We start from the raw sequence: 14,913 nt of genomic DNA, 5'->3' as shown, positions 1-14,913 counted from the left end.
GTAAAGGAATCAGCCCTTGACAGGATATAGCAGGCACTTGCCACCGTAATGGTAGTATGAAAATCAATCTAATCATACACCACGTCCAAGAAATACGTCCAAGAAATAGAAGAAGTACAGCATTAAGCACGTCCAAGAAGTAGATGAAGTAGATGAAGTAGATGAAGTAGCAGAAGTGGCTAAGCAGCGGCCGCAAACCCGCTTCGCTGGTAGAACGTTTCCCAGATCTCAATCGCTTCCTTCTGCGCCTCAACAGCGGTCTCCAAAAACAGCTCCACCGAATTTCTAAAATCGTGAATCTTTTCATGCTCAAACCGCTGGAATTCAGACATAATCGTCTTGGACATGTCCTCAAATACAACGCGACAGTCCAGCACCTTCTTCTCTTGGTCTTCTACCTCCTGCTGCAGCTGCGCAATCTTATCTTGCAGTGTCTTTCCCTGTCTGTTCAGCTTGTCCAGATGCTGTCGCCGCTTGTTTAATTCCTGCTCTGCCGTCTGGGTCGTCATGAATGCCTTCTGTCGCCTGGCAAACACCGACCGGATCGACGATATCAGCCGAATGTACTCGTCCAGCGTCGTAGCCAGAGACAGCACGTCCTGCATGCATTGCCGCGAGTATACATCGTGAATGCGGTACTGGGCGTGGGAGAAGTCCGACAGCAAGTTGGTCAGCTGCTTCGACACTTCGACCCCGGCCAGGTTCTCCAGAACCGCTGCGAACTCCGAAGTCGCCTCCCCAAGCTCCTTTCGCTGGGTAACCACAAGGTCCAACGCCTTGGCAAGTGACTTGAGCTGGCTCTCCAGCTGGTCTACGTACTGCTTCTTATCAATGAACCACTCGTTCGTCTCAATGTACTTGCCCGAGAAAGAGAATGCCCCTCCCAAAGTGCTCATGAACCCGGACTTGGTCTGTTCGAGCTCTTCCGGGGTTACTACGCGGTTCTTAACGTCATTGCTGAATGATTCGCTCTCCAGGAAGAGCCGAAAGTCGGGGTCGCTCTGTAGCGAGTGGTGCTGCGCGATTTTGTTCAACATGTTCTCCAGAGCAGCCCTCCGCGATTCTACAAAGTCCTCGTTAAACCGTCCTACTGCCTGTTTCTCAGGCGGAGGCGGCACAATTACACCCGGGTTATTAGCCTCCAGCGCGTGGAACAGCCATCTAAAGTCCCGGTACCGCCGCGTTACCGAGTTCTCCGGCTTGGTAAACGACGGAGCCGACGTGTTGGTTGTTACTGTGTACACTGTGTGTGCGCTGGTGATGTCTCCAACCTTGATGGGGTCCCCGACCGAGATCTCAAACTTGTCCTTGGGCTTCTTGGGGCCCTCGGGTGCCGAACTCGCAGGAGTTTCGTGCACGTCCGACCCGGGACCGGCCGCAGGTTCTCTCTGAGGCGTGCCGAGCGCCTTACTCGGGTCGTCGAGGTTCAATTGATCCACTGTCGGAGGTTCCGGCGATTTGGGCGGCTCTGGCGTCTCCTGTGCAGAGATAGTTTCGCTTGGGGCATCCAGCGGGCCCAATGGGTTGTCATCGGCCTGTTCTAGCTGAACTGGCGCGACTTTACCCCGCCGTCTTGTCTTTCTACGTGGTGAAGTGACGGCGTTAGGCGGGGGTGTGGCTGGCGGCTCGTGCGCCGGGTCCTCCGTTTTATTCTCCTCGTGGGTAGGCTCGTTGACAAGCGAGGAGGACGAATTGTTGGACAGCGAAACCTGGTCGTCCCATGGAGAAGCGTGTAGGTCATCCATGATAGTAGCGGGCAGTGGCTGATAAGATGAGGGGGAGGGGGATGTTAGCGATGTTGCGGAGGAGGTTGGGAACGGACACCACCACCAACTGTTGTACAACTGGTAATCACTAGCTACGAGATATGTTGCATTTGATATTGTTGTTTAGGGGGTTAATTGGCGGTTTGTAATTGCGTGTATTTGGATAATCCGTTATTTGTTTCAGTTTTCATTCTTGGTGGCTACGCCTGTGGGTAATTTTTTATCAAATAATGGTCTAGCGGTACCTCGTTGGGTACCTTCTCACAGTAGAGTCTTGAGGAATACCTTGGTATATCCAGGGACTTACCGTAGCAATAGATGAATTCAATATAGCTTATCACTTTATTCTATTATCCTCCTGTCAATTATCTGCTAATTGAGATATACAGGAATTGTTCCACAGTGTTAGCTACTGGGTAGTACGAATGGATAGAAGCTTGCATAGATAATGAAAGTGAATTGACTTGGTTATTGTGGTCAAAATATGTGTGCACTTCTTTTTACCTAAACAGGATATAGCAAATGCCAACAATATGGTAATAAATTATACTCGAAGACTGTAATCGCCATTCACTCGTATGTCAAAGATACTCTCTCTACAGCTGTTAATTCTAGATTTATCTTTAATGTATTTATTTCATATTTCTCATTCCCTCCTACGAAGTAAACCCGTAGTCCTCAGATCCAGCTTTAATTATTAGTAATTGAAAAAAGAGCGATACAATGATAAAATACCAGTATGGTAATGCTCCAATACCGATAATGGTGCTACTTCTGATTAATCTCGTCAAACCATTGCTCCAACCGGTCGTCCTGATATTGAAACAGCCCAGGACTTTCAATCATCGTCATCGTCGTATTATACTTCAAAGACCGCATGGCATGATTGAATATGCGCTTGACAATTTCACCGCTGACTAGACTGGCGTTCCGCTGTTCCTCCACAACCTGATGGAAGCACTCATAGCACAGCTCAGCGAGCACCAGCATCAATTCCTCATCCAAATTATCCTTTGTATTTCGCCCAAGACGCGCCATCTCCTCATCTAGAGTCTCGATATCTAGCTTTGACAAGATATTGCCGGCGGCAATTCGGCGCACCAGATCCAGGGTCCATAGCATGTCGTACCGGTAATCGAAATAGACTCTAGGGCAGAGCGACAGGTATAGCCCTGCAGTAAGAGACAAATCATCTATCCAAGTGTTAAAGTCGCTAAGACTATTCTCTTGAGTACTAATGTCGCTTAGGAACTTGCTGTACCGTTCTATTACGGCCCGACTGAGCTTGGCAAAATCCTGTTCACTGTATCCTTCCATCGAGTAGGTGCTCTGCGATATGGTATCAGGAGCATCACCGAATTGCACAATGAATTCGGCCAGCCCAGAATCCTCTTCCTCTTCAGAGAGTAACGCATATTTCACTGAATTTACTACAGATGCCATTTTTTTTACATCACTCAAAGGATACTGATACAGAATTCTTCAGTTTATATTACCGGTAGCTAATTAACAGCAGATGATTTGAACAAGGTTTGACCCGTATTTCGCGACATTGTATAAGGGGGTATTGAGGCCGTAGCTTGTCATGCCACCCGATTAATTAGTTGTAGTAGACGGTTAAATAGACATAGTGTCTAGGTTATGACAATTGGCGTGAATCCCCTCAGGAGACAGTGGAGCTTGTCTGGGGAAGGCTGTCTTTTGAGATCGTCCGTTGTGGTAGTTGTGCATATAACAAGATCTACCGGTAGTGTATCACCGGAACTGAATGGTGGTTTACCCCTTTCCTCTTCTCATACGATAATTAAATTTAATTTAGTACTTCTCTAATGCCCCTCTGCACACGCTGCGGGTTCTGCCTCGGTCAATGTAACCTGCGCCGTTAGAAACGGCTCAATGCATCTTTGGTTACAGTACCTTAGAAGCACTGTAGAAGCATTGTAGAAGCGTGCATCGTTCATGGGGCCATTAAATTCGCGCAGGAACTACATATTCTGTAACAACAAGTACCTGCGTAGACCAGCATTGAAGTAAAAAAGTTGGATCCTCTGAGTCGATGATACAAATCTCACTTATCGATCCATTGTCAATAAATCAATTATCGGTCCAGTTTGTACAGTATTTCCCCATAGCTAATAACCTCGCGCATTTTACAGCATCTATTCTTTTAATCAGATTGATAAAAAATAATAATAATTAATCCACGCTGTATAAACCTCGTAAGATTTGATTATCCCCCACCCTTTCCTATAAAGCGTGTACCTACATGAGACGGCTGCCGCGAAAGAAAGTTCTCCGTTAGGATTAAACCCTTTTTTTTCGGTGGGCCCCAACAGTTGGTCCTGCATGGCTTGGTCGTTCTCTACATATAAGAAGAAGGATGCAATAAGCTTTAGCATTCCCAGATATCTTACCACTCCGCCCGGTTAACCATGCCGGTTAGCCACTGCCACTCTGTGCTAAACGAGGCCCAGTCCAACAGCAACTTTAGGCAAAGTTCTCGATTTTTCTTTTAGCCCATTTGGCCCGTTCAACGGTGATACACCACCACATGCGGGTGTACCCGCATTGCAGCTCAGCAGAAAACCACCTGCCAAGGCACACGCAATTCCCCTCGAGTTTCCAAACACTCTTCCCCCATCGTGATCCACAATCAAATGCATTCCTACTCCACCTTCTCGGGGTTGCACAGGAACCGGTATTGCCGCCCGTCCCCCTCCCCTCAAACCTTGGCGCGGGTGGAATGGAAAGGTGGTTTGTTGCGTGGTATGAGATGTGCTTACAGCTAGTCTCAGATTTACCAAGAATGTAAGGCGGTGGCTCGGCACCCCGAAGGGGGAGGGGGGAATGCCGCAAGGGGCGCGGGCCTGGAAATCGGCGGGTGCCGGCTGTTTGTGAAGCAGTCACATCTGCTGCAATCGAGCTGCAGGACACAGAACGTATGTATTTTGCTGTTGATATGAATGGGCGGCCTCGTTGCCCGAAAGCGAGTTCATCCCGCCTCTCCCGATCGATCGATTGCACCAATTGTTCCGCCGCATCTAATGCGGCCATGTCGGACGCCTCGTCACATGACTCTGGACCCGTCTTCTGGGCGGTTTTTATTATTTGCTTCGCGGGTGTTTACGACTGTCAGGCCGGCGATCCTCGTTCAATTGGCTGTAGGTATGGCAATAGAGTTGGTAGTTTCTTCTTTCCGATGGCGTGGCGGTCTGCTTTTGACGTGTGGTATGCGGAGAGGGGAGGGCATTTCCGAGACGTCGTCTTTCTTTCACGATATATCCCAGGCGGCTGACTCAATGGGCCGCGATCGTAGACAGAAACAGCAGCAGCAAGTGCCTCTTCCTCCTCTTCTTACCTCGTATGTAGCAGACCTGTCACTGGTCCCCCGTCCCTTTTTTTTCCCACCCGAAGGGTGGGTGGCCGGACACAAATCCGAGCAACCCTCGCATGTTCCGTACAGTCGATTGGAGGAAGGGGAAGCCCTGCCCGGGCAATGGGATTGGTAATGCATCTTGGCTAGCCGTTGGAAATACATACAGTAATTATTTTGACTTGTTTCATTACGTCTCAGGTTGGCTGGCCGAATGGTTTACTTTTTGAGGTAAAAGAAGGTGGTATCTACAGCCAAAGAAGACGCGATGTTTTTTTTTTTATATATTTTGTGCTTCCAGCTGGTTCTATTAATTTCTCCAGTTTTTTTAACACTGGGCAATACCTCGCGTTTGAAAGGATATTATAATTGATTTTATCCTTTGGTTATGATTGGTGATCGTGAAGTACCAGTCGCGAGCTATGATCCTAAGGATCCGCAAACCATCACCGAGTGGTACTGTTGCCAGTGTGGGCGTTATCATGGAGTTCCTCCGGAACGGTATGACTGTACAAGGTGCACTCATATGATGTGCCCGTACTGTCCGAAGAAGCGTCTCGGAGACCGTAAAAGTTGATTACTATTTTGTTATTGTTATACCCCCAATCAACATACCATCGTCTGTTTAATATGAGGCTTGATCAATCGGTAAATGGATCATTAGTTTAAGCGGAAGGTCAACCAATTGGTAAATTGAAGCTCTATGGCCAATGGCCGGTTCTATTTTGCTATACACAAGGGTCAATTCGACTAATTTAAAGCGGCCGATTTGGTTTAATTTGGTGGTTGATTCGAATGAATGGATTAGGAGATAAAAAAAGGGTTAGGACGATTCCGTTGACTCCTCTTCCACCTCCTGCTTGGTGATTACCTCAAACAGCTTCTTCAATGCATCAAACTTCTCCCACTGGCGCGGGATATCCGACAATCGCAGGTGCAGCCCGTCGAACGCAATGGCCGTGCTGCTTTCCGACATGCCCTCGCCAAGATCAGGCAGCTTTGGATACCGCTGCGAGAAGTGAGTCAGAAGCGTGTGCTTTGCCCGCATCTCCCTGGCAATGCTCATCGCCTCGCCAATGGTAGAGTGCCGCTTCTGGCGGGCCTCCTCTATTAGCTCGTTTTCGTGGGTCGCCTCATGGATCAGCAAGTCGCAGTTTTGGCCCACTCGTCGCGCAAAGAAGTCGTTGGGCCGCGTGTCGCCGCTGTAGGCGACCTTGAAGTAATGCCCATTGTGCCCAAACGAAATGGCACAGCTGTAGGCAAACTCGCAGTGATACGCTTTGCACATTTTGACCGAAGTTATCCCCGTGGTGGCCGCCATCTCCTGGTACGCCTTTTCGCGTCGTAGCGACTGTCGACTGTCGTTAGTGAAGCCCTGACCAATGATAAAGCTCTCCGCGTCGAACATCTCCACCCGCGATAGATCGAGCCGGCTATCTAGATTGGCCAGCTCCTGCAGGAACAAGTGATACTGTCGCGGAGAAATAATAAACAGCTTTCGATCAGGCTCGTCTTTGGTAGCCCTAAGCCACTCTTCAACAAGCAGCGACGACCCGAGATGGTGGTCAGCGTGCAGATGGCTGATGTAAAGCACACCAATCTCTTGTAGCCTTTTGATGTACTCTGGAGACTCGTCTCCGCCGTATAGTCGCCGCATGGTGCCAACGGTGCCTTCGCCGGCATCGAATACAATGCTAATATGCTTAGTTTGCTTTTGCGAATATATCCGCACAATTGTCGAGATGACGTTTCGGTATTTGGACGGCATGGCGCTGCCTGTGCCCAGGCTAATAACCTGGGGCTCTTCGTAGTCACTCTCAAATGATTCACCAGAGTAGGTGAGGTCGTTGGCCTGGGCAACTTTATCCCAGTCGACCTTGCCGTGGCTCACTGCGACATCAGCGTCTCTCACAACCGTAGGCTCGAGCCCAGTCACGTCAAGGGCATGAAGAGTAAAAACGTTGGCTTCACTGCCTGTCAACTGTTTCTTGGCATCTGAGCTGTATAGAACAGGGAGGTTTTTAGGCATGAACTGTCGAAGTCTAGCATTGAGCAGAGCAGAAGACATTAATGCATTGCCATTTGGAGCGTAGTCTGGGTGCGAGACGTAATGGAGACAGCCGTCGTCAAAGATCTTCACCCACTTGGCAAATGCCTCCGTAGTCGGATCGACATCCTTGCCCAGGAAATGATACACAGCTTTTATGTCCACCGTAACGTCCGTCTTGCCCTTTGCGTCTTTAACTGGTTCCCACCACCGCTTGTCTTCAATTGCACACTCCAGGTGCCTCTCAGTTGGAAGATCAGCCACAATTACTCGTGGGGGAACCTTCGGCATGTCCATGACCTGGTCTGGCGTCACTATCGTTCCATCTGGAGTAGTCACGCTCTCGCCCTGCGTTAGCTTTCGGTACAGAACCCCGGGAGGTACGCCCAATGCCTTTGCCTTATCGACCTGGAACTTTCCTCGACTCGGCATGATCTGTACGATATAACAGCTGGATCGGCTGTCCCTTCCGCCTCCTTCCAGGGGCTTCATCGTCTTCTTGGTAGACAGAGGCGTAACCTCCGGAACGCTGTCATCTGGCCCCACGGCTACGGGAACGATGCTAACCTCTTCGTCCCGGTAAACCTCAGTTGGACCTGCAGTCTTGAGGTTAGCCATATGGTGGAACATGAAGTTCCTCCACGTAGAGCAGGTGTATCCCAAAGAATTCGTCGCCGATTGCAGCACTACCTCTTTTGCTCCCTGCTCGGTCACGGTAAGCAGCATGCCCGGGAGACCGCCGATACTCTTCCAGTCAATCTGCCCGGTCAGGCAAATCCTCTTGAGCTTGCTGCCCATGCGAATTCTGTACTGGTTCAGGGATCGCTGGAGCCCTTCTCCACACCGGCCAATAATAAACCGATTGCCAGGCCGAGTGCGTAGCATGATGGCTGGCTCGGTATTGTCGCTCGTAGGATGAGCCAAAACCTGGATCAAAGTCTTCATCCTTAGTGTACTTTGTGAAGACCTCTGATTAAGATAATATGTAATGTCCAGTGGGAACTTTAGAGGACTTCTCATATATATCTTCGAGTCGGATCTGCAGTGCTGGTTTGGAATTTTTCAGTTTTCAGCCGCAGAGTATGCGTTAATGGACCAAAAAATACATCCAATTGCTAACTAGTAGGACTCATCATGGTAACGAACCTGGCCATTCTTCGTAGGTTATTAAAATTTGCTACAAATTAAGATTTTGGTCCATTTCTGGTGGTGCTGTTGATTGAATGAGTTTTCCTTGATACTGGGCCAGGGGGTTATTGTACCATGTATGTCCAATGAACCAACTAGAATTCCAATAAACATATTAGTAAATTTACTGAGAAACTATCATTCTATCATTATATTCGACGTTTTTCACTCAATTACCACGCACTACAGATTTTATAGTTCTACTTTGAATGTTTTGGCAGCAGTAGACGTACAGTTACCTAGTAATATTCACAGTTCAAAGCGAAACTTGGGTGAAATAGCAGATATGATAAAAAAAAAATTTCAACCTCCGATATCAAGATAAGCCTTCCCCAAACGCATACCCGTCAATATAATAGATAATAATGCCGTCGAGAAACTCCATTAACAAGCCTAAACTGACTGCTCCAAAGGTTCGACGGGCTGGTCCAAAGGGCAAGAAGATCGCCGGCACGGAGCTGACGACGGATCATGCCCTGCCAGTTACCACCAAAGTGATCTCCAAGAAGCGAGCCAAAAAGAACGCCCGAAATGCCAAGTACGTGGCCAACAACATGAAGAACCGACTGGAGGCTATCCAGGGAGATATCATGATGCAGGATCTGCAGAATGAAGAAACCATGTCCGCTACGCAGAAGAAGATCCGACTGAGAAACCAGAAGATTCTGGAAGCAAATGCTATCAAGATTGCATTGGCCTCTGACCTCCCAGAAGACGAGCTTCAGCTCTCCAGTTCAGGAAACGGTACCACTCTTGGCAGGAACCCAAGAGCCTAACTAACGCCTCACGACTTACCATAAATCTGTAATGCATTATAAATATTCAGGGACTATCCCCTACCATTTCAGAAAACAACTTCACTGAGTCATGGCCCAATTGATCACTTATCGAGGAGTGCCGTGAGGAACTCTCTTCGCTTCTTCGAATCCTTCTTTTGCTTTCCCGGCGGAATGGAAATCAAAATCGGCTCAAAGATGTCGAGTATCTGAGAGAGTGGGATCCTCGCTTCGTCAATTGCGCGACCCAGGAAACTCGAAAGGTAGAGAAGGACATTGACATTGACAGATGGAATAGATTCGAGTATCAAATTAACGCCTTCCTTGCCCAGTAACACAGTCTTATAGTAGTCTTCCGGAATAATACCCCCGTCAAGATAATGGAGCACAATAAGGAACTGAGAGACCACCGAAAATATCCCTATTCCGTCAGACAGCCTATTTGCCTCATCCAGCACCTCGGCATCGATGTTTTCTCCATTGTCGAGCCATTCCTGGACTTGGGATTGCAGAGAGGGGTCTCCCCGCGTTTCAAACATATCTCTTCGCAGCCGTGTCCATATGTAATCAACACAGTTGTATATCTCCTTGGGCATATTGGTGCTGCTCTGGTCCATAATTTGACCCTTACGAGCACCGTTGGGCATGCGGCTCATTAGATCAAGCGATGCACCTATACATGAGGGTAGACAGGATAGAGATAATGGGACAAACGTATCAGCGCCATTAGCAATTTGAATAATGGCAATGCCCTCGGCCTTGGGGGATTCAACTGTTGCATAATACCATAGCCGAATTTTCTGAGAAGCTCCCGCCGGTATCTTGCCTTCGTGTGGATACGCCTGAATCTGACCAGGGGGGTCTAGTTTTATACTCCACGAGGCGAGACCAACAGGAGATGTACTGGCATGGTGGATTTCTAGCCACACTTCATTGTTGTCAAGTATATGACCGTCTTTCTTGGTGACTTCCTTAGGGCTGATTTCGACTATGGGACGGGACGAGTTCTCTAGCTGGTCCCAGTCCTTCAATGCGTTGTCTATGAGCGACTTACGTTTCACATAGTCAATTAGCGTAGTAGTCAAGTCGAACCTGGCAATCACCGGCTTGTGGTCAGAAATCAAATAATCTCTGGAGGCGTACTCTAGCTGGGTTAAGATGTCATCAAATCCTCGGGAGTAGAAGATTCGGTCTGTATAGGACGGCACGCGTGCAAAGTCGTACCGAGGCTGGGACGCCACCAGCTTATATGTCGGCTCGAAGGAGATCTCACCTTCGCAGAACTTAGATAATACGTTGTCGTCTTTCATGCAAACAGTCAGTTGGTCCTGGTTCACCAACGTCCGGAAATCTCCCTTCTCGGCAAAGTCAACAACCATTTCCCTATCCATTGATATTCGGAAGTTCAAGTCACCCATAAGAAGAACCAATTGGTCGTCACCCTCGTCGCTAGAATTACCCACTTCGACATCACTAAGCAATTCTTCGAATTTTTTGGCCGCGAGACCAGGTATACCCAGTTTCTTCTCAATCTCGGTCAATTCCCACTTGCGTCTATCCAATTGGTCATCTCCAGCCGACAAATGGCAATTCACCACCGCTATATCTATACCATTCTCATCCTCTAAGCTGGCATCCCATCCAAGCCTAAACCAAACTGCTGCGGCTCCTTTATTCCCCCATATGCCAAACAGTCCGGTACCCGTAGTGGCTCTGCGCACATGGGAAATTTGCCTGGCCAATTCCTGGTTCGCAAAGACCATTACACTCAGCCCTAGCAGCTGGTTACTTGCTACTAGCTCATAACTGTCACCGAGGCGCTCTAATATCGCTTTCGTGTTGTTTTCGAATGTCGATGTATTCGCGTAGAGGTTCTTGGGGCCGAGAATATCAGACTCTTGCAAGCTGACCGCATACAGGTCGGCCATAATCGGCACTCCCAGCAGATCGTTGAGATCCTGGGTGTTCAATTGCTCGCCATGCACGTTCCATGTAACACATCTGATCGAAACAAGCTTTTCCGTCGTAAATTCGGCCTTGTGCTCTCTCAAGAACTCATGGATACGGTTACTGTGGGCCGAAGATTGGCTGCTCACCGAGGACCACGAAGGGCTCAGATCAAGCTCCGACAGCACTTGCCGCCATTGGGCGACAAAATGCGCCAGCTTGGCAGCCTCTTCGTCGCTATCATCCTTGAATTCGCCAATCGGCTCATCTCCTAGTCGGATACTGAGGGCCCCGTCCGCTCCGGCTTTGATCGACAGCTTCTGTCGGCTCTCAATTGGTTCGGGCTTGGCAAGCTCCGGGCGTCTTTTGTCGCACAGAACAAAGTACGGCTCGTCGCCGCAGTACAGCGTTAGCGTATGGGTGCTGGTGTCGAGTACTTCCGTCTGCCTTGCACCCATGGTATATTACAGTGGGTCTAAAGTTGGGGTTCCGGGCCATCGCTTTGATTGCCGCGCCCAACGTTAAACTCCTATCTACGATAACCCCGTAGGTAGGCTTAATGTTAAGGCAATCCTTCTCTGTATTCCCCAAATAAAAGGCTACAACTGCTCAGCTTATATATCATAGATATCCGGGCATAAGTAATGGGCTGTTCGAGAAAGAAAGGTCTCATTATTTCAGGCAGAGGTCAAAGGCACTATGAGAGAGCCATGAAGGAGTGTACTACCGTTGGTAGTATAGAGCATATACCCTGTATTTGAGATTTAGATCAATCACAACATCCTTAGCCTTATACTCGCGGGATACCTTGATTAGAAATGAGAATCATGTTACCTGTGTTATAAACTTTGATTGATCCGTTGAGAAATACTTGATTACTTAGGCACTGGAAACTAATGGATCCGTTACCGTAAGTTATATTATAATACTGACAAAACGGCTCTGGATTCTTCAATTTACATACATATGAGCTAAAGTATTTAGATATAACCGGTAAGTGATAAGAAACACTGAGACTACATACAGTATATCGCACCCCTATGTGCTTGTAGAAAGGCATCTAATCAATTGACATTTACTTCCTATAGTCCTCTATAGTCCCCAATCATTCGAAGCGTAAGAACGATTCTAGCATTTTTGAACTCAAGATATAGCTGAAATGGTAAACCTCCGCGTTATGCCCAAATCGCCAAAATTCGCGTCAATTCGCGACGACACTCCCAACCCCGATACCCATTTTGATGACGCGTTCTCCACGACTACCTGTATTTTCAAGATGACACGAAATGGGGCACAGATTGTATTCACAGATGACGACATACAGATATACCTTGAGAGCCTCATGGACCAATGCCTAGCATATATCCATCGTGCAACGTGGGGAGCCGACATAGAGTGCAGCGGTCCGTTGAGGTTCGCACACCTCGGAAAACTACACGACGATATCGATTCAATGCGCCCTGGCTACTGGTTCAAAGAAGACAATAAGAACTTGTTTTTATACAGCGACGAAAAGGAAAAAACTGGCACGACGCTGCAGAAAAAGCGGTTTGATTACTGCGAAATGGTACTCTATGACCACATAAAGCAAGCAGCTCTACGGGGGAAGATCAGCCATGGTGACGCAGTGCGGCTACTTTCCACGGACGACTCGGACGAAATGGATGACCAGACACGGATTGTGTATGAAAAAAAGCTGGAAGAGATGCAGATAGTTGAATCACTGATCCTGCTGTTGATTCAAGCCACGATCCCGGGTCCGGAGGCCCCTGTGGACTTCCTCAACATCCGGTACAAGAACACGGTAGAGGAAAAGCGCAACTTATTTGTCGAGAATAACGTTTTGATGTTTATTGACGATTACGGTGTCTCGCGGTACTTTTCATGGATAGTCGGGGAGATTATTATTCGGTACCTGACGCTGGTGCGGCCGCTTCAGATGAGGCTTGCGCGGTTCTGCGAGGACGATTACATTCGGAAACGGCTAGAAACGTATTTAATTGCATATCCTTGGTCTAAGGAACAGGTGGAGACGATTGTCAGTGAATCCACACATCGGTTTCTGTCCAAGAGTATATCGGTCAGTGACTGGCGCAATCAGATGGTCCATGATCCGTTGGATCACCTGCGTATATATGAGAAGTGGCGTCATTATCCAGATGACGAGAACCTGGCGGGCATCTCATTTAAATGTTCCAAGATTTTGGAAACTCAGGGTCCCCTGCACAGCATAGGAGTCAAATACTGCGTGAAGCATTTTGCGAAGAGCTCTATTCTGCCTTTTAATAAGAAGTAGTCTTCATTGGACTATTTATTGCAAGCGTTGGAGCTTGATATATTGCACCCGTTCGACTTCTGCGGCATGATATATATTTCGACCATTGGAGCTCTACAACATGATATATTATCACCCATTAGAGTTTTACGGTGGGGCTTTTTGGAGTTCTGCAACATGATATATATTGCAAGTATGTACAAGATGATCATTATGAGTTTATCATAGTTGATCATTGACTTGGTGGCTTGTAGGTACAAGTTTACTCAAGATCTCTTCCAGGTGACGGAACGTGGTAAAGTGCGTTTCGCCTTCGTACATGTGGAGTAGGCAGTGAGGCAGCCGATCTGCCATATACTCGACCATCGCGATTGGTGAGTTTTTGTCGTCGGAGCCATGCCACATAAGAATGGGCTCATAATCCACCTTTTCGAAGGGGATCCCCCAATCCTGGGTAAGCAAATATGCTTCGTGCACTGAAGGCTCTACGCCCTGGGCGAAGCCTTCAAGTAGCAGGCGAATAAACTGCTTTCTCTGCTCCGATGCTGTCAAGCTGCTATTTGAGCTGTTTTTCTCCAGCCAATTGTCTATTGATTTGGACCCAGTCCGTGAAGTTAGAGCAGTTCTCACCACCCATAGCAGCGCGCCAAGAGTTGCTTCCAGCCCTCGCGGCCAGTTAACAGCTGCCCAAGCAGCCAGGCGATATGACGGCAGCATATGATGGGACCCTGCCTGCCAGGGGCCTGCTCCAGCCATGATGCCGACCGCAGAAAGCATATCGCGAGGCAGCACGTACGCACAGGCCAATGCATAAGGGCTCCCGCCGGAGCCACCAAGAAGAGCAAAACGCGAGAGTCCAAGGTGGCTTGCAAGAGCTTCGACATCTTCAGGCCAGTCCAAGATTTTGCGATGAGGCTGGATGCTGGACAGGCCGAATCCTGGTCGATCTGGCGAAATAACACGAATGTTCAATCTTCGGGCGACATCGTCCATAGCGCGACCTTCGAGACGCGAAGAGGGGTAACCATGAAAATATAGCAGTGGGTACCCTGTTTGGCTGCCATACTCTGCATACCCCAGCGTCCGACCATCTGGGAGGCTTATCGTCTGGTCTTCCTTACCACTACCACCACCCCGGGCATCTCTACAGGGAGCTGTAGTAGCAGCATTGTTAAACTGTCTGTATAAGCTGGGTGATCTTATCAAGGGTAGCAGTCTTCTGGAACTATACATTGTTAATAGTGATGAGTATTTAACGGCAAATAAATAAATATATAAAGTGGCTGCGATACGCAACGCTTGTATACAAGGTATATGCAAGGCACCTTCTCACTGCAATACTCTCAAGTACCGAAAATAATAATATGACCCCCCTTTTCTGGTACAAATTTGTTCAAATTGCGCTACACAATTTAGTAAGAACCAGCAATATCAAATGTTTCATTTCACCCCTGAGGAGAGTGGGGCTCGCGTGCGGCTCAATGTGCGGCTTGAGCGGCTCGCCGACACTACCCCGCCCATTGATAAATCATTGCAATTAT

The 14,913-nt window shown here is 48.3% G+C and overlaps 8 protein-coding genes across 8 annotated transcripts; 3 read left to right on the top strand and 5 right to left on the bottom strand.

The window, feature by feature from the left end:
- Positions 1 to 179: 179 nt before the first annotated feature.
- On the bottom strand, positions 180 to 1,745 carry VPS5 (sorting nexin 1; the record flags this gene model as incomplete). The annotated part of the gene is made up of 1 exon (XM_076687406.1): positions 180 to 1,745. The coding sequence occupies one exon, from the start codon at positions 1,743 to 1,745 to the stop codon at positions 180 to 182; it is 1,566 nt and encodes a 521-aa protein (XP_076538358.1).
- Positions 1,746 to 2,534: 789 nt separating this feature from the next.
- Positions 2,535 to 3,209, bottom strand: TRVA0_057S00452 (uncharacterized protein; the record flags this gene model as incomplete). The annotated part of the gene is made up of 1 exon (XM_076687405.1): positions 2,535 to 3,209. One exon carries the CDS (start codon positions 3,207 to 3,209, stop codon positions 2,535 to 2,537), a length of 675 nt encoding a protein of 224 aa, XP_076538357.1.
- Positions 3,210 to 5,527: 2,318 nt separating this feature from the next.
- On the top strand, positions 5,528 to 5,716 carry TRVA0_057S00430 (uncharacterized protein; the record flags this gene model as incomplete). The annotated part of the gene is made up of 1 exon (XM_076687404.1): positions 5,528 to 5,716. One exon carries the CDS (start codon positions 5,528 to 5,530, stop codon positions 5,714 to 5,716), a length of 189 nt encoding a protein of 62 aa, XP_076538356.1.
- A 246-nt stretch (positions 5,717 to 5,962) lies between these two features.
- Positions 5,963 to 8,131, bottom strand: TRZ1 (tRNase Z; the record flags this gene model as incomplete). The annotated part of the gene is made up of 1 exon (XM_076687403.1): positions 5,963 to 8,131. The coding sequence occupies one exon, from the start codon at positions 8,129 to 8,131 to the stop codon at positions 5,963 to 5,965; it is 2,169 nt and encodes a 722-aa protein (XP_076538355.1).
- A 608-nt stretch (positions 8,132 to 8,739) lies between these two features.
- Positions 8,740 to 9,150, top strand: ALB1 (Alb1p; the record flags this gene model as incomplete). Its single annotated transcript, XM_076687402.1, has 1 exon — positions 8,740 to 9,150. The coding sequence occupies one exon, from the start codon at positions 8,740 to 8,742 to the stop codon at positions 9,148 to 9,150; it is 411 nt and encodes a 136-aa protein (XP_076538354.1).
- A 104-nt stretch (positions 9,151 to 9,254) lies between these two features.
- Positions 9,255 to 11,555, bottom strand: TRVA0_057S00364 (uncharacterized protein; the record flags this gene model as incomplete). Its single annotated transcript, XM_076687401.1, has 1 exon — positions 9,255 to 11,555. The coding sequence occupies one exon, from the start codon at positions 11,553 to 11,555 to the stop codon at positions 9,255 to 9,257; it is 2,301 nt and encodes a 766-aa protein (XP_076538353.1).
- An 818-nt stretch (positions 11,556 to 12,373) lies between these two features.
- Positions 12,374 to 13,393, top strand: TRVA0_057S00342 (uncharacterized protein; the record flags this gene model as incomplete). The annotated part of the gene is made up of 1 exon (XM_076687400.1): positions 12,374 to 13,393. One exon carries the CDS (start codon positions 12,374 to 12,376, stop codon positions 13,391 to 13,393), a length of 1,020 nt encoding a protein of 339 aa, XP_076538352.1.
- Positions 13,394 to 13,594: 201 nt separating this feature from the next.
- TRVA0_057S00320 (alpha/beta fold hydrolase) lies at positions 13,595 to 14,605 on the bottom strand (the record flags this gene model as incomplete). Its single annotated transcript, XM_076687399.1, has 1 exon — positions 13,595 to 14,605. One exon carries the CDS (start codon positions 14,603 to 14,605, stop codon positions 13,595 to 13,597), a length of 1,011 nt encoding a protein of 336 aa, XP_076538351.1.
- Between the last annotated feature and the right edge of the window lie 308 nt (positions 14,606 to 14,913).

The sequence above is a fragment of the Trichomonascus vanleenenianus genome, assembly GCF_965637985.1.
Source record: "Trichomonascus vanleenenianus strain CLIB 3782 genome assembly, contig: TRVA0_057S, whole genome shotgun sequence".
Classification (NCBI taxonomy): domain Eukaryota; kingdom Fungi; phylum Ascomycota; class Dipodascomycetes; order Dipodascales; family Trichomonascaceae; genus Blastobotrys; species Blastobotrys vanleenenianus.
This window is presented reverse-complemented; position numbering and strand designations above follow the sequence as displayed.